The sequence below is a fragment of the Stegodyphus dumicola genome, chromosome 8 (genome assembly GCF_044657685.1).
Source record: "Stegodyphus dumicola isolate Sdum_Otavi_A_Nest chromosome 8, ASM4465768v1".
In the NCBI taxonomy this organism is placed as follows: domain Eukaryota; kingdom Metazoa; phylum Arthropoda; class Arachnida; order Araneae; family Eresidae; genus Stegodyphus; species Stegodyphus dumicola.
The window spans coordinates 2,208,411-2,227,543 of NC_140775.1; the positions used below are offsets into that span (position 1 = coordinate 2,208,411).

The 19,133-nt window shown below is 32.0% G+C and overlaps 1 protein-coding gene across 3 annotated transcripts in view; it reads left to right on the forward strand.

Moving 5' to 3' along the window:
• Positions 1-6,059: 6,059 nt before the first annotated feature.
• The window catches only part of LOC118201560 (tRNA pseudouridine synthase-like 1), a 55,123-nt gene continuing 42,049 nt past the window's right edge, over positions 6,060-19,133 (forward strand). Inside the window, exons 1-3 of one of the 3 annotated variants that reach the window (XM_035373674.2) lie at positions 6,060-6,256; positions 6,647-6,701; positions 13,485-13,678. In XM_035373674.2, coding sequence (XP_035229565.2) covers positions 6,252-6,256; positions 6,647-6,701; positions 13,485-13,678 — 254 coding nt within the window. In that variant the 5' untranslated portion in view covers positions 6,060-6,251. The other 2 variants (XM_035373673.2, XM_035373672.2) reach the window with 2 other exon arrangements.

Genomic DNA, 19,133 nt, shown 5'->3' on the forward strand with positions numbered 1-19,133 from the left:
AACAACTTACATTGAAAGAAATGTTTAATAAAGTAAACAAATAAATATTAAGCTTTTTTTGTTGTAAATTTTGATACCCTTTAGATCATAATTGTTCTTTATTTCGTAAATTATGGTTTCATATTTTGGTACTATTCAGTTTCGAGGTCCGTAAAAAATCGCCAAACTATTGTTGATGCCAATGCTGCCAAAAATAATTGCGGCAACCCTAATAATTTCGGCAAGAAAGGATGTATAATAAGTAAATAATTATCTAAGATTGATGTTTTAATTTAGATGAAAGGTTAATTTCATATAATACTTTTTTATTATTATAATTTATATGAAAAAGGCTAAACATGACTGAATGGAAACATAAGAGTAAATAACTATTTCAGATCATTTTTATAATTTATATAAAAATTGCTAAACATAACTGAATGGATGCCTGCATCGCTATTTCGCTACCGACTTATCGCTAAAGCATAATTTCATCTTGTTGGTTGTTGAAACATAATTTTCTATTATGAATGATGCCTTTTCTTTGAAAATATTCTCGGTAAAGTGCAGAATTGCTCACTTATTTGTTTGCCGCTTTTTACAAGGGTAAAAACAATTGGATTTTTGTCAATTTTCTTTTATTTTTTAAGTGAAAATAGGTCGATGTGTACGTACATAAAGTCAAGGGTGTGTGCAGTGCCATTTTTGTGCAATTATAGGATTTTTTTTAAAGTGAAAAAAGGTCGATGTGCACATGCATACCGAGTATGTGCAATTCTTAAAAACTCGTCAAGCAGTGGGTGATTCTGCACTTTACCCAAAATTCTTTTACTGACTTTTCGTCATGGGCAATTCCCAAATTGTTAAATCCATAGGATATCAAAGAAGAATTTTAAAATTAAACTAGTATTTCAATGGCGTCTTAAGAAATATAGAACTATATAAACTTACGCAATCTGAAATCAACGCGTATGCTAGATTTGACGCTTTGTTAAATGGACGCGTTTGCTAGATTTGGCACATTCATTTTCTCTGCAATTTTTTTACGGCCCTCGAAACTGAATAGTACCCATATTTTTAATTTTATAATTTCTGCATGCCATCTTACCAGATTTAAACTGATGATCTATAATCTGGAATCGCCGAAGTCCCGACGAGTCCGGATTAACGTCTTTTGACTGTATACAGGTTACACATGAGGAACATCTTGAAACCACCCATATGCCAGGGTTTGTACCCTGGACCAAACTACCAGTATTTAAGGATTTTACTGCTTGGCTGTTGATGGACCAATTCCCCTCCCCCATTTCTAGAATGCTTCGTAATTTTTGAACTATCAAGTGCATGTACATATTCTATACAAACAAAAATTTTCAAACATTTCTTTGTGTTGAAAAATTTATGTAATATTTGTTCCTTATCTTCAACATCTTTAAATATGTAATAACTTTCTTGGAGACATTTTATTCGCTGTAATGTATCTTAAATTTATAATATAAATTAAAATTATAAATTGCCTGTGTAACTGATTAATCATACTTCCTGATAATTAAGTTGATTGGCTATGAATTGTGCATTGTCAACAACATAGTTCTCTGCTTGTATTATTTTCTTTCCTCTGTGGATTGTGATGTCACCTGTAAGATAGCTCTTGAAAAAAACCCCAGGCTGTTGAAATTTATATTTGTACTTACTGCATATAATCCATGTAATTTTTTGTAATCCAGTGTTAAAAAGAAATTAAAAAACTTAGCTTGTACATATTGTATAAAAGACCTGTAAATTTTTCTGTTTCAAGAATTTTTCATGTCATTTTTAGTGTGAAATACTGTTTAGTTATTTCATAGTTTCTTCAAGTTTAATAATATTAAAGGACAATTCATCTGTATCTTCTTCCATTTGTAGGTCTTTACTGCAGTGTTTTTTAGTCCAGCAATGGCTATGTTTTAAGCAGGGCATATCAAGAATTTTGAAAACACCGCATGTAATTTTGATGTCATCTTCTGAGAGAGCCATTAAATAAATGCAACACTTAACCCAGGAATCATAACATTTTAAACTACTATCAGTTTTCTCCTTGCTTGTGAAAAGACCTACTGTGAATTTATTTACATTAAATATAATTTTTCATTTGTTGTGTAGCCTTTACTATATGAATGTATTTTCAATAATTTATATGAATAGACTAACTGATGCTTTTTATGTGAGAAAAGCACATTTTTTCATCTATAGAAGTGGCTATAGTGTGAAACTGTTATTACAGATAAAAGGATTTTGGAAGCCAAACTGTTTGGTGGTTTTTGGCACATTATTAAAAACTACATTGCTATTATTTTGTTTGATGAATGTTTTGATGCTGATTACTGAATGGTTGAATGTATGTTCTGTAACTTTTTGCGGAAAGGAGAAAAATCATGTGCCAGTGCTAAAACCAGCAGAGAAAAATTTATTCAAAATAGGATTATCCCAAATATCTTGCATGTTACCTCAGGATGTCTGAAATGTCATTTACATAAATTATAATTCTTTGTAAAATACCCTAGGGAATGCCTAGGCTAGAATAGCATAGCATTACAAAACATTTACTTCTAAGCTAGGAATATCTTGTAAAGCCTAGGCAGCTCACCAAACTCTTAAAACCTTGATTATATCAAAGAAAAGTGCATATATAACCTGACAAGTAGTCGAATGACAATTTGGGGCTCAACCTATATTGATGCAAGGTAATAATATACAAGTACATTAGTCATTTCAGACTAGCTTTAACAGTCTTTCTCAGCAAAGATAGCAATCAAAACGGCATTTATTATATCATTAAAGCTTAAAAATTTTCTTATAAAATATATATGTTTTCATTCATTAAATATATGTTTTATACAGGACTACTTTTTATGAAAGTATCAATATAATAACAGCGTTTAGAATACCTTTATCAATAAAAATATGCTTTAGCCTGTTGCTTGATGCGATAATATATATATCTCAAGACTGTGAGCTTCAGATATTCAGAGTTGGCACTTTTATTACCCAGAGGAAATTCCACTGCTAAAACTGGTCTAAAATGCATTCCATCCATTTGGGTAGATTAGTAAACTTGCAAGTACAATTAAATACTATTAGTACTCGTGTATACGATTAAAGATACCATGAAAACTGAAACTTTCAGAGGAACTGATACAAGTTGGGCTACACCAGAGTACGTGGTCTGATGACCTACTTCTATCAAAAAAGTAGTTTTTCCGAAAGTATCTCCAAGAAGCATATTTGTAAGTGACTATGAAAAAGTCCCAAGATAACTTGTAAATAAATGAAACATCCTGGGCCAAAATATCCTTCAAAAATACATCACAAATTATATCTACATGATTGAGCTGGAGTCCAATCATTTAGAAAAACATTCTCTATATACAAATCATTTACAGAGGTTGCCTATGTGGTTTTCATGAGAGGTTTTTCCGTAAATTATAATGTTCTCTACATATATAATAAAAAAATGAAAACTATACACCACTTTATACAAAAAACATTTAAGATTATAAATCAGTTTGTTTATATCAGCTACATAAAATGTTTTTAAATATGCCAATAAAAATATAAATTATAGCAAAGTGCATAAAAATAAAGTATGTAAAGATCATAATAAGTTACATTAAAAATACAGCAAAAGTACAGAATAGTAGTAAATGATCGTTAGTTTCTTGAATAGTTTACAGTGCACTTAACTGTATAATCAGTTTTATTCTTTTTGACTATCTTAGATATTTTTTACAATATAACTAGGTAATATCTTATGTATAGAAAGAAAATGTGTAGTTATCCAATATGGGAATACAGTATCATAGTACTGATAAATAAAATATGGATCGATGGTAATGTCCGAATATAGCATATGCCACTTCTTGACAACTTACATGACTGAGAATGATATGCTTTGATAAAAGAAAATACAGATATTGAAATAGCATATGCATATCTTGGGAGAATAACACTGCATAATGCACTATAAGCAAAACACAATGCTTGGAGGAATGAAGAAAAAACTGTTACACAAAACAACCAAGATGTCCCATCTAAAATTTTTTGTGATAGTTTTTGATATGTAAAAGTAAAGGGAAAAGAGTTTTTTCTAACATAGACATTTTAATCACTGATACATTCATAAACTAATAAGAAAATCTGATTAGCCACCCAACCCTGAAAAGAATTCACATGATAATGTATTATATTGTCAAAACAGGAAACCCATAAAATTGGTAAAAATGAATTTGATAACCCAGGTATGTGTGCATGTGCAGCATCTTTTACCTTCAGATATAATAGCCATTACTATTTGTTTTGATTGCATTGAATGCAAATTTTTTCCCTTGTAAAGAATTGTAATGAAACCATGGAGTCTGCTGGCTGATGAAAAGGAGAATGTTGCATTCAGCATCAGTATCAGTCATCTGAATACATAAAGGATTATCTTCATTCACTATAGTTTCATCAAGCTCTGGATCATTTTGTTCGCTGCGGAACTTGCAGACTAAATGAATGTGTTCACACATATTAAAGGATTATCTTCATTCAGTATAGTTTCATCAAGCTCTGGATCATTTTGTTCACCGCGGAACTTGCAGACTAAATGAATGTATTTACACATATTCCATTTAACTGCAGAATCAGCACAGATGCAAGTATACCGATAAATACATGAAGAACTTTTCATGCATGCTAATTGACATGTACAAATTTCATTTATTTCTTGAATGGCATATAGTTGCTTTCCACTAGGTTAGGTAACTGTTCAGCTATCTCTTTCTGTTTTCAATATCTCACATTTTAAATTTTCACTTAATTTGTGGCTTTTTTGAATTGCAGCAATTTTTGTTGTTAACTCACCTTTATGCACCAGCAATTTATCAAGTAGTTGATCCCTTACAAACTTCATGATGGCATGGATTGACTTTTCTAACCTTTACTGTGGAGATAAACATACATATAATCCTCTATGCATCCTTTCATTGTGCATATTGGTGTTTAAACCGCAATGCAAACAATAACAGTATGCCCATAGATTAACACTTTTTATGTATTACTAAGAAAAATATGCTGCAAAATCTATAATATTGGAATCATTATGAAATCTTTCCATTGCTTCTTCTAACATTTTTATAAAAGCTGCTGAATCTGTTTCTTCAAGTAGTGGACGAAGAATTTTAAGTAATGTATTCAAGTAGTGGACGAAGGTTGATTTGAATCCATGTTACATATTGGGAATACCATGAAAACAATCATGCTTTACTGTTCGGCTGCCGATCAGCTGCATATCATTTGCAAAGCACTGAATAATAACTAATACGTTCCTTAGTTCTTGTTATGAGTTACATGCAAGGAAGTTCAGTTCTGAGAAGCAAGAAAACAAGTCTTCATAAAAATTAATATGCCAAATTTAAAGTGACTGTGATTTTTATTATTTATTTATTTATTTATTTATTATTATTTTTGTGCAATACATGAATATATATATAAAGTAAAAAAAAAAAAAAAGTCAGCAGAATATAATTTTTTACTAAAAAAAAAATTATGTAATCAGATAGCTGCAATTAAGTTTCTGTTTAAATGAGAATATCTGTTGATTTCATTAATGTGATGATAATTGATTTTTGATCATAGTTTTGGAAGTACTTTAAAATTATGCAATGAAGATATTAATTATAAAATTGGCTTTGTAATTTTATACTTTTACAATTTCTTTAGAAACTGCTCTATTAAAAACAGGAATATTTTGGAATTTTATAATATTGAAAGATTCAAAGGCAGATCGGAATTTTACGCTAAGAAAAAGGGTCATTATTACATGATTATTTTACTTCCGTTAGGCTTTCTGTATTGTTTTCTGTGCTAACTTGAATTCAATACAAATTTATTTTCGTATATCACGTTTAACCGGTTAATTTTGAATTTTCACTTTCATATACTTGATAATATTGTTTTCTCTTACTAACTTGAATTTATGTTACATATTCTTTAATTATTTTGACGTTTACGCGGCTTATTTCCATGCGTTTTAATATCTGATAACCGTACGCCGATCATCCTCTGCGTGGATCAACGGGTTCTTTTCTGAAGACTTGTTAATAATGAGAATTTTACGAAATACAACGTTATGGACTAAAATTCCTTATATTCAAAATCCCTTTTCCTTTCTCCTTTCCCCAGATAAGGGAAAGCAAGGCGGGAAAGAAAACTAGTTATCAAAAGTGATTCTTGGGGTTCGAGACGCTTGGTGTATGAGGTAACTGTACGATGTCGGACTGGTAGGCACAGTCCGATATTGTGCGATAGTTGCGGCTACCAGCAGAAATTTGATTTTAACGTAATAACGATGTAGAGAAATATATTTAGTATATTTTAAGTGTATAGTTGGGGATATGATCTGTTATGACATATTTGATTTGTGATGGTTCGGTACTTTTTTCGTATTAGTTATGTTGGTACTAAATATAGGTATATTATGTTCATATTATTAGTTAAAGGTTTGTTTACCAGGTGTAATCATGATGTTTTAAGAATGTTTTATCTAATTTTTTTTCATGACATTTGCTTTCGATGAGAGATTTTACGTAGCATTTGTGAAAGAAGCATGTTACTGATAAAAGTTATACACCTGAAATATGTTTTCCAGGGGATCTCAGAAAACGCCAGATTTTCCAAATGAAACAATTCAAGGCGTAATAGAGGTACTGTTTATTGTATTTATAGCATCAGTTTAAGTTCGTGATTTTAACTACCTTAAGTGCTTTAAATGTATTTTGTCTTTTTCTTCCTAACTTAAATTGCATATAAAAAACATATTGTAATTGTTGGTAGTAATGATGATAAAAAGGGGAGATTTACTATCACAAAGATCATTATTCTAATTCTTGGCAGTAATGGTGATAAAGATGGAAAGATATACAGTAGAAGTCCACAAAGCCTGGGACCAGAGGTTGTGCAGATTTTAGAATTTTGCAGATTTCAGGACAGAAAAGATAAATCGTAATAGTCAGACTAAAAGTGCAAAATAAATAAGGCGTATTAGATACATTTAATTAAATTATTATATACATAACTGCAATAACTTATTATATCCATTAAATTATTATTACATACGTAAATTGATTATATTATTCATTGTATTATATATACACAGCATCGAGGTTTGCCGATATTGGCTCATGCCAAGATTTCCGGGATTAGAATCCCTGTTGCTGTAAAATTTCAACAGCTTTTTTTTTTATTTTTCCGTATATCATATATAATAGTATCGCAATTCCATGCGATTCCGCTATAAAATGCACCTGTCTCCATCTTTTGCAGAATTTGCACTCTTTGCATTACCGTCAATGCAACGTGTTTACGTTTTTCAACGTTGCAAGCAGTGAAATCATGAGTCCGTTTCTTATTTGTAATTGTATTAAAAAGGGCTGAAATTTAAAATATTCTTAATTTATCCGCAAAATATCCAGATTAAAAAAAGGCAGCACTAAATAATCTCGTGAAATAACAAAGCTCAGAAAATACTACACCGTGAATCGTGAACTTGAAAGAAGAGTTGAGTGAATTGTCTGCTTTCTTACCTCGATGCAGATTAGAGGGGGAGAAAAAACTTTTATCATTATGTCAATAATTTAGTATTTCCGTTATGACTCATTATTATTCGGTAATTATGATGTCATTATTCGGTAAGTATTTTTTCTTCGATATTTCATACTCAATGTTGCCGTTTCCGGAACCTATAAACTGAATGTTTATATTTGAGACAACACGGATTTCGGGAGTTGGCGGATTTTTGGTATTTGACTGTCGGTGACAGTCAAATACCAAAAATCCACAAAGACCACAAAGTCAAATACGACAAAGACTCTGTTGGTGACAGTACATTTTAAACTCGCCAACAGCTAATCAGCAAAGGTTTTTAAACTTGAAAAAAGTGGGCCTGCACTTCACGTGTAATGAAAATCAAAAGTTAAAAATTCATAGATTTTGTAGTATGCTACACTTCGGTCAGAGCTTACAATTGTGTGCCCATTGTTTTTTTGGCGATTCTTTTTTGATGATGGGATTGGTGCCAGGAAGGCACAATTTCAAGATGCCCGCTACCCAAAACCAAAATAAGAAGTCAAAGAATTGCATGAACTCGTTGTCCATGTACAAATTGATCTACTTTCAATTTAAAAAATTCAGAGAATTGCACAAACTAGGCATTGTGCACTCACTGCCTTAGCTTTGTCCATGTAACACATCAAGGTAAAAATATATTTACTGATGCTCCTTGGCAAAAATTGGAGATTTTTGGCGGTACATGGATACCGAGTTTGTGCAGTTCCTTGACTTGTTACTTTGGCTTTGTGTAGCAGCGATTTTTGCACCAAAAATTGCTGCTACACGAAGACAAAATAACAAGTCAAAGAATTGTACAAATTCGGTATCCATGTACACATCGACCTATTTTCACTTAAAAAAACATCAGAGCATTACACAAACTTCGCATTGCGCACTCCCTTGACTTTATCCTTGTACACATTGACCTACTGTCACTTAAAACAAAAATCAGAGAATTGCACAAACTCGGCATTGCACACTCCCTTGATTTTGTCCATGCACACATTGATTTTTCACTTAAAAAGATCAAAGGAGCACCCAATTTCAGAGTAGAGCCAAACAAAAAATACATTTAAAATCAAACAATAAAATAACATGAAACAGGAAATTCAGCTTATGCATCTAAGCACTACACAAAGCAAATATCCACTTACCTTATTTAGAAATTTCTGAGTCCTTTAAATTGTGATATACAAAATTCCTTAACAGCATTCTAAAATTATCTGAACTGGAATCCATGTATCAGCGTCGCTGCATAAATTCACAAAAATGTCCTCTGTAGGGCCAGTATCCTCCGACTTTCAACTATATGCATTTCCTTCCTGCAAACAGGACACTTATAATGGCTACTAAGTAAATCTTTATTTACACACCAGTCAATTAATAACTTTTTTTCCTTTTGTTCCAAATTGTACAGAAATTCAAATTAATCTTACAACATTTAGCTATTCTACCATCTGAATTACAAAACAAGCAATGTACTTCCTAACCAACACACACCATAAGCCTGTACAAATCTTTTTCCCATCATTCAAAATTTACCGCAACATGCAATTGATTACATCATATTAGGGTTTTCATAACATTCAACTACTCTTACCATAAATGAAACAACAACTTTGGGATAATACAAGGGGCACCCTTCAATCTACTCTAACCCACTTTGATTTATTTTCACATAAAAAAAATCTAGAAATTAAAGTTAAAACTATCATGGTTAAAAGTTAAAACTATCATGGTAACCAGAAACGGGGTTTTATCGCCAAAACTGCAAAATAATCAGCATTATTAATCAGGAAGGGAAAAGCTGACAGTCATTATGTCTACATGGAGAGGAGATCCTAAATGAATACCCAAAACATACAGTTTTTAATGTTTCTAAAGTTAAATTGTTGGTAACAAGAGAAAATACGCCAATGCTGAAATCAGTTTGCAAAGTCTTTAAATTCATCTGTAAGAACAGTAAATAAAATAATAATGTCAAGACATGTAGCTCAGTGCAAAATAATTTGTAAAAACCTGAATGAAAACTATTTAGCAGGACATAAACATAAATATGTTGTGACACTTAAAGAAGCTTGAGTTTACCTAAATAGCTGCAGCAAAAAAAAAAAAAAAAAAAAAGTCTATTTATTATCAAAAATGAAGAGGAAAAAATGTGCAAACCTGGTTTTTGTAATGCAAAGAAAGTTTTTGTAATTTTAAGCATGAAACGTGGGTTTGGGGGGGGGAACTAATTAAATAGATTTGTTTTACTCTTGCAAAGAACCTATTAGAGACAGTGCATTTTTTTGTAGTCAAGCTCATCTGTGGCAATAATTTTAACAATATATGGATACAGTTTGCAGTTGGAACATGATATTAAGCATACAGAAGTTAAATTTAGCTTGTAAAATATAATGTTTATTATATAGCATGATATTAGGCATGTGTAAGTCAAATTTAGCTGATTAAACATAATTAATTAAATTCATTTTAGCATAAAAGCATGATATTAGGCATCTGTTAAGTAAAAATTAGCTGGTTAAACATATTTATTATGATTAATTCAAGTTAGCCAAAACAAACATGATATTAAACAAATGTTTAAAAAAATTTCCTGATTAAATATGATATGCAGTCAAAAGTCTTTAATCTGTACTTGTTGGGACTTCGGTGATTCCGGATTATTGGTTTTTCCGAATTATAGATCATCAGTTTAGACCTGGTAAGATGGCATTCAGAAATTCTAAAATTAAAAATATGAAACCGTAATTTATGAAATAAAGAACAATTATGATCTAAAGGGTATCAAAATGTACAAAAAAAAAAAAACTTCATATTTATTTGTTTACTTTATTAAACATTTCTTTCAACGCGCGCATGCATAAAGCGTACATTACGCATAGTCGAAATTAGAAAATTGCAACCAGAAAATTATTTGATGTGTATTCGTGATATTTATAATGACGAGAAATTTGATTTAAATCATATCAAAGACGGAGTACATCAAGATGAAATACTACATTTAGTAAGGAATTATAAGCCGGATAAAATAAAAACATCTGTTCTGAAGATAAGGATAGTGCTGACAGATCAATTTCCTGTTCATTGCGTGCCACGTCGCCTCCTCTCCCAGCAGCGTGAAATTGATAAACGTATTTCGGAATGTTTAGAGAATCAAAGGATATGCCTTTATCCATTTTTTGCAGCAATTCCACTTTTTGTTTGATGGGCATCGAAACATGCTTTCGCTTTGTAGATCCTTTGGTAGCTCCAGAATAGGAAATTCTTTTTGACATAATCGAAAGTTCAAGCTTACTTTTATAAAATTGCTCTAACAGTCTGCAAAAAATAATAAGCCGGATCCAATTAGAGGATTAAGGAACAACGCAACCTGCAACATTAACTGAAATAGATAATTAGATAATTTTAGCTTAGCTTATACCGTCCTTTATACATTAAATGCGCATGCGTTAACGCATTATGAGTTGACGCATGCGCAGAAAGTTTGTAGCTTTGAGCTCTGGATTATAGATCATTCCAGATTATGGACGTCCGGATTAAAGACTTTTGACTGTACCTAGATATTGAAAATGCATTATCATAATCTTTGTCTGGATATGTAACAAATTATGAAGAAGATTGGTTGGAGTCATGCAAATGCAGACTTTGTATTAAGGATCGGTGGTGTAACTACCATACATTTGTGGGCCCATATATCTGGGATCCATTCTGCAAGATTTACAACCTTTAAAAAAGAGGGGGTGATCAATGGCTTTTAACTTATGATGACTTTTGTCGGGGCTGAATTGGGTAAAAGTATATTTATGGGTATCCCTTTGGCGAAAATTGGTGATTTTTGGTGGTACATGGATACAGAGTTTTTGCAATTCTTTGACTTGTTATTTTGGTTTTGTGTAGTGGCGATTTTAATGCCAAAAAATTGCCGCTACACAAAGACAAAATAACAAGTCAAAAAATGCACAAACTTGGTATCCATGTACACATACATCAATCTATTTTCACTTTAAAAAACATCACAGAATTGCACAAACTAAGCATTGAGCACTCTCTTGACTTGATCCATGTACACGTCGACCTATTTTCACTTAAAAATTCAAAGGAGCACCCAATTCTAGGTAAAAATATATTTACGGAAGATTCAACTACTCAGGTTACCATAAACGAAACAACAACTTTGCGATAATACAAGGGGTACCCTTCAGTCTACTCTAACCCTGAAGCAATTATGAAGAACTATAAGCACGTGCTTATAGTTCTTCATAATATCGGATATCAAGAGGATATTAAGGTGGGAAATGCATACTAGAATTTTTTGCATAAAAAAATTTATGATCATAATTTATAGAATTAATTATTAAATGAAATTCTGTAAGTATTCATGAAAATTAACCAAACTAAAGGAACTTATTCTAATTTCTTCTAAGCTATAGTACATATGCAAGTTATTAAAATATTACATAAACATGAATTATTCGATTAAAAAAATATCTTCTTAGATCTATTAATTTTTTGGACAACCTATAATGTTTTAGGATCTGATTTGTATTAGCTATGCTAATTGTATTCATAAATATCTGGTTGTAATGAAAGTTTTCTGCCAAAAAAATGGTCTTAATAAAGTTAGGAAAAACAACAACAACAAAAACAATAAAAACCATGAGAGCAGTACCTCTGGTGTGGGTAGTAATCATCACCCAAATCTATGATTTTCTGCCAGCATTTTGGTAATTTTTCAAATTCTAATTTGAATTTTGGTAATTCTTCAGCCCAGAAATTTCGTGGCCGCGAGCGCAAAGTCAGATCAACATCATTTCGGATGTCCTGTGCAGAACGGACGATAGCACCAGCAAGATGTAGCTGTAGGTGTGAAAAAAGGTAGAAGTCCAAAGGAGTGATGTCAGAGTTATATGGTGGGGTAAAAGATCCCATTCGAGTACGTACAGAGTCCAACTGATAAATGCAGACACTTTTGTTCTTGCATTATCTTGACAGAAGATTACTTTTTTGCACTGAAACTCGGTTCAGTTTTTTTCCTTGATAGCAGCATTAACACGGACTAGCATTTCACTGAACACCTTACTGTTGAGGGATTTGCCTTTTCCCAGATACTCTTTGTGGATAATACCACGACAACCGCACTAGATACAATGCATGGATCTTCTTGTTAATCAATTTGTGCTTTGTGATGCTGCCGACAGTATTACCGAATGCAGACCATCCCCCTTTTTCAGCCTGTGTTGTTGAAATAAATCCATTTTTCATTGGCAGTCCAATCCAGAATTTTGTCCTTGTGTTGATATTCAAAGTAGATTAATACAGACCCGAACGCGCCTATCCTTATCTGCTTAAGTCAGTTCATGTGGCATCCAGTGATTGAACTTGTATGTCAAATGTACACAATGCATAGCATGCCTGATGGACATGGCACTTATGTCTAACTCCTTAGCTCTTGAGTGAATGTCATAGTCCTTGACGTTTTGCAACAGAACTGGAAGTAAATAATGGTTTTAATCTGGTAAAGTGATAGTTCCATTTCAGACACCTTGTACTTAATGACAATGATATTTTTTTTACAAATTTCACAACACTGTGTTCTAAAGCAAGTCTCTTTCTTTCAATTACCAAAAATCGTTTTACAAAATGTGATTAAACATGCCAGTATGAAACTGTTTGCACACACGATATTTATGCTGGCTGAAAACTTTCATTTAAACTCGATAAAAAAATATTTTGTATGAGTATAAAAAAACTGTTATGGAAGTTGATGTCTTTTGAAATTCATAATATAATAACATTGTGTCTTTTAGTATTTTGTGCTGTGTTTATCATCTGGTTGCTATAGAACATAATAACAGAAAAATTTTGTCTTACAGAGTGCTCTCAAATCTTTAAATCCCAGTAATATCCCTTTGTCATCCTTTGCTAGTCGAACTGATAAAGGTGTTCATGCTCTTGTAAACAGTTTTCACGTGGATTTAGTCCATAGTATTTCTGGAAAAGTCTTCCAGCCATATGTTATTACAAAACATTTAAATTCATACTTGAAGACGAACAATCATGAAATTTTGTAAGTATTCTCTTTTGATTAATATATTTTTCAATGATAAAATTTGCTTCCAACTCTCAAAAGCTGTCAGATTCATTGCAGTTGTAGACATATTACAAAATGGAAAAATTGTTATATATGTTTTTACAATGTTGGATATAATTGGACATAATTTGCACCCTTTTAGGTGTTTATTATAAAAATATAGAAAATAAAGTCTATTTAATATCAGTATAGGTAGAAAGTAAGAGTTAAAGGGTATTTTTTACATCAAGGTGTAATCGTTTCCGATTTAATAATTTTAATGCATTTCTTGATTTAATGTAGATGTTTTATTCCGAAATATAAGAATTGAAAGAGATTTGTTACCGTGTCTTTATTGGATAATGGTTGTACAAGACACAGTATTTAATTAAAGACACTTTATTATATACAAAACACATCATCACTCGCATATATACACCTACTACTAGCATTCTCTGTCTCCATTCTGGTATACAGTAATTCCACGTGCTTGGCGATGCGCCAGCTTTACGTTTTATTATGATTAAGTTCTCGATATGCCACATCATTCCCCTTTTATCACAAGTTCAGTCTATCCTGGGCTTGTAGAATTCTGTGGGACCGATGTGAAGGTTGTGACATAGCTGGTTTCTTTGGTAGACTGGTTGTATCAGCAGCAGGTTCGGTGGATGGAACATCCTGTAAAACCTTGGGCTCAAAAGATGACACAGACTCATCTGCCTGCTGGCTATTTTCTTTGGATGGTTCTTGAATTCCACTCTCATCAGGCTTTTTGGAAATATCGAGAGCTGGGATGGACATATGCAGCCATCATCAATTATGGTTCCTCCATCACACATTTCATTGATATGCCGCCACCATAGCTGATTATCTACTTTTATAGTGCAATGAAGCTGCCCAGCCTCAAATTTGATGGTTCCAAATTTCCATCGTCTGTCACCTTGGCGATAATTTCTTACTGCCACTTTATCGCCAACTCTAAATCCTTGGTCTACAAACTTGTAGGCTTCTTTTCGAACTCTGTCTTCCATCTCCTTTTAAGACCTGGTGTCAATAAATCTATTATTCGAATTTCCCTTTTCAGCATTAGCATTGCAGGGCTCTGTAGAGTAGTTAAATTCAGAGCTTTTCTATATTGCATCAAAAATGTACAGAGTTCCTAAATAATTTTGCATGGTTCTTAAGGATTGCTTTACTGTCAACACACACCATTCAGCCTGCACATCACTAGATGGTTTAAATGGTACTGTAGTTTTGTGTTTGATTCCATTACTTTGTAGAAATATCTGGAACTCAAGTGAAGTGAACTGTGGCCCGTTATCACTCACTAACAATATTGGTAATCTGAATCGTGCAAAAAAGTCCTGTAAACATTTTATTGTTTTGAAAGTCAAGCTTGTTTTGGTTATACAGTACAAAGTCCAAAATCAGGACTCGTCGGGACTTTGGCAATTCTGTATTTGGAATTTTTCCAGATATTAGATCATCAGTTTAAATCTAGTAAGATGGCATGTAGAAATTATAAAATTAAAAATATGAAATCGCAATTTATGAAATAATGAAGTATTTATAAATCTAAAGGCTATTAAAATTTACAATAAAAAAAAGCTTAATGTTTATTTTTTTACCTTATTAAACATTTCTTTCAATGTAAGTAGTTTAAATTGCTCCTTTTTTTTTTTTTTTTTCTTTTTTGCTAATACTTTCTCTTTAATTCTGCTGCTGTTTCGAGAATTCCGAGAAATTGTGAATTGAAATTTTCTCGTTTTCAGTAACTTCTCTGTCACTTTCTGCTCTATCGGTAGCGGTATTTTCTGGATCTAGAACCATACAAAAGATTTCGCCATTCATTAATTGGTTGATGATTGAGAAGCATTGTCATCACAATGAAAAACTTCTTTTATATCATCTTCATTTATTACCGCTTCTCCACATTTCTTCATAAAATCCATTAATTGGAAAATTTCACCTTTGTTTTGCGATATCCAAAACCTTTAAAATTAGCGGCTATCATCATCAAATTTAGCTATCCTTCGCTATACATGAAGGATGGCTATGCTTCATGAGCTTGGCAACTAACAACAAGTTGTTCCGGTAAATTTTATCTTGCTTCTATTGCGCACTGAGACAAGCCTAAATTGTATTAGTTTAGTTATTTATTATACTTATGTCTATTTCTTGCACATGCTTAAGGCTTATCAGATTTTTGAATAAATAAATTCCCACATATACTGTATTATAAATATATTCTGAATAAATAAATTCTCACATATACATATTCCCACATATACAAATCATTTTACAAAATGTGATTAAACATGCCAGTATGAAAATATTTGCACAAACGATATTTGTGCTGGCGGAAAACTTTCATTTAAACCCGATAAAAAAATTTTTTATTTATTATTGCCTTATTGAGGGCCGGCGCTGGATATCTTAGTGCCTGATGTAGTTTGTATGGGTCCTAAGCTCTGTGACTCCATACAGCCATAAGAGCCCTGGCACTGGTTCTGGGTTTATGTGACTAACAAATCAGTTATTCTGATTTCAAATAAGCCTAACTGTAATCTTTGGATCTATGAGTATCATCGACAAAATCTATTTTTAGCATATGGAAAGGAATTTTTGGTAAATTTTCCTCATCAACATTTTTTAGCGCATTTAACTTAAATTTCTAATCACCGCCAAGTGTAATGTCAACATAAAAGGTTACCATACTCCTTTATTATTCAATTACTAACATCACCGCCAAGCATAATGTCAACATAAAAGGTTACCATACTCCTTTATTATTCAATTACTAACATAAAAAAAAAAAAAAATTATTTAGGCATCACTGCATGAGTCATTACTCAAGTTGTCATGTTTTGATAATCATGCTGTGATGAAAGGAAAGTGTAATAAATAATGACTCGCCAGGTTGGCATCAGATCAACGATGTATCTATATGGAATGTTTCAGTTTCAGATGTGTGCCAAAAAGCAGATATGCAGCAACGGAGCCAAATTACTTATCGTACAAATTTATGCTAAAATGTTTGTTTCTTCAATAACAAGGTATTTTATTTAGTGTCGAAGTGGAGAAAAACGTTGGTGGTTTTGAGGTTCGAATTCCTGCATAATTGATGTGAATACGTTCCATTGGGTTCTAGGAAAATAACCCGCAGAAATAGTGCTCACAGAATAATGCTCACAGGAAAAAAAAGCCCACACAGAAATATGCCCACATAGAAAAATACTCACATGGAAAAATGCTTACTTAGAAATATGCTCACATGGAAAAAAGCTCACATAGATATATGCTCACATGAAAGTAAGCCCACTGATAAATTAAATATGAAGAAATATCCTTACATTAATCAATCAATAATTAATCGATTTTGAACATCGTATATTGACTTGAATTTTTTAAAGAAAAATTATTTGGTCATTTAAAAAAATTATTGGACAAATGCTCATATTAACCTTTTCAGGGGCAGTATATAAAAGAATGAAAACTATAGTAAAATTTTGCATGCACTGTAGTATTTTATACCACTGCCCTCTGTATGACATTTTTTCCCCTGTAACTGCCAATAGTTTATTTTTGTTTTTTATTTGCTCTATTTTTGCATACTTTTGATGTTTATCAATAGAAATTCATGTTTGAATGTAGTTATTTAAGTTTGGAGTCAAAAATGTTTTAGAAGACCACAGTTTCTGATTGAAGTGTGGAATCATTATGAAACAGCCTTCGAAAAATCTCCTAAAATGACAAATTATTATGAAAGTTTTCATAAGGTACTAAATTCATTATTTAATTGTAGGCATCCTAGTATATGGTTTTTGTTTGACGGACTGAAAAAAGATTTATTACTAGGTATTGTAAATACAGGGTGTACTGAAGTAAAAAAAAAAAAAAAAAAGAAAAAAGAAAATATGAAAACTTACATTTGGTAATCACAAATCATGTATGAAATCCATGATAAAATTAGATATTTACATATATTAGCTAATATTCAGTAAGTTTGTCAAGACATTAGGTATTTTGGAAGCAGGAGATGTGAAAAATGAGCAAAGCCTTCATCAGGAATCGAACCACGGATCTCTGGAATACGCACTCTGCATGCAGACCACCACACCATGAAGGCATGCTAGGAAGGCGGGCGAAATACCTTATATACTCCCCCCTTTGAAAGGGCAACTGGGGATTTTAGGGAACCCAGCCGCCAAATCCTGGGTGTGATAGAATCATTATCTACAACCCTTTTAGTTTGGGTGCCTCTGTAGAGACATTAGGTATTTTGGAAGCAGGAGATATTAAAAATGAGCAAAGCCTTTATCAGAAATCAAACCACGAACCTCTGGAATACGCACCCAGCATGTAGACTACCACGCCATGAAGGAATGCTAAGAAGGCGGGAGAAATACCTTATAAGTTTATGTGAAAAATACATGATTTATATATAACAAGATATTTTACGTAATTTAAATAAAACAATTATTTCTATTTGCTTATTCTTCTAAACGTTTATATTATAAAATGTGTAACTTATACTTATTTTATTTCTTTAACAATTAAAATTGTAATAATTTTTCGGTGTATATGCTGTTTCATTTTTCTTCCTTCCTCCTCTCGTTTTGCTAATTCAAAACATCCCATTTGTTAATCTTATGTAGCAACTAAATCTACACAATAGTTATGCAGTTTTTGATATATATGTATGTATATATACCATAGATATTTTGGTAATTTAAATAATTTTTCTTTGAAAAATTCAAGTTAGTATACGATGTTCAAATCGATTAATTATTGATTGATTAATGTAAGGCTATTTCTACCTATTTTATTTACCCGTGGGCTTATTTCCATATGAGCTTTTCCGTGTCAGCATATTTCTAAGTGAACATTTTTCCATGTGAGCTTTTTTCTATGTGGACTTTTTTCCTGTGGGTATTTTTCTGGTCACCGTTCCATTGGAGTGCTGGTAATGAATCTCTACCTTCGGAGGATCTATTATATGTTTTGCACATTCAAAACATAACTATTCGGTTATTGCACTGAAATGCTTATAAAGCGTCTGCGAACAATTTTACTTCTTTGCCTGTATTCCTTATATATCACTCTCTTACTCTCTCGTCATTGTGACGTACCATCGGTGTCATCTGGTTACTTCTTGAAATTTGCATATGATTCTTGAAGATGTGTGTAGTGATTTTACAGGTGATATATTTATTTTAGAGTTCGATTTCCACGTGACTCCGAATTATCCTTAATTTATGGACATGAGTGTATTTAAATGTGCATCATCATTCTATGAAGACTGTACACCCTTCCATTTTCCTTTTAATAGTCCATCAACGTAATATTGCTAGATTGCCGGTGCTGCATTTAGCCCAAAATTCAGGTTAAACCTCATAATTTTTTATCTTCCCTAGTTTTCTGTCAAAAATCTCTTTATATTCTTCCAATA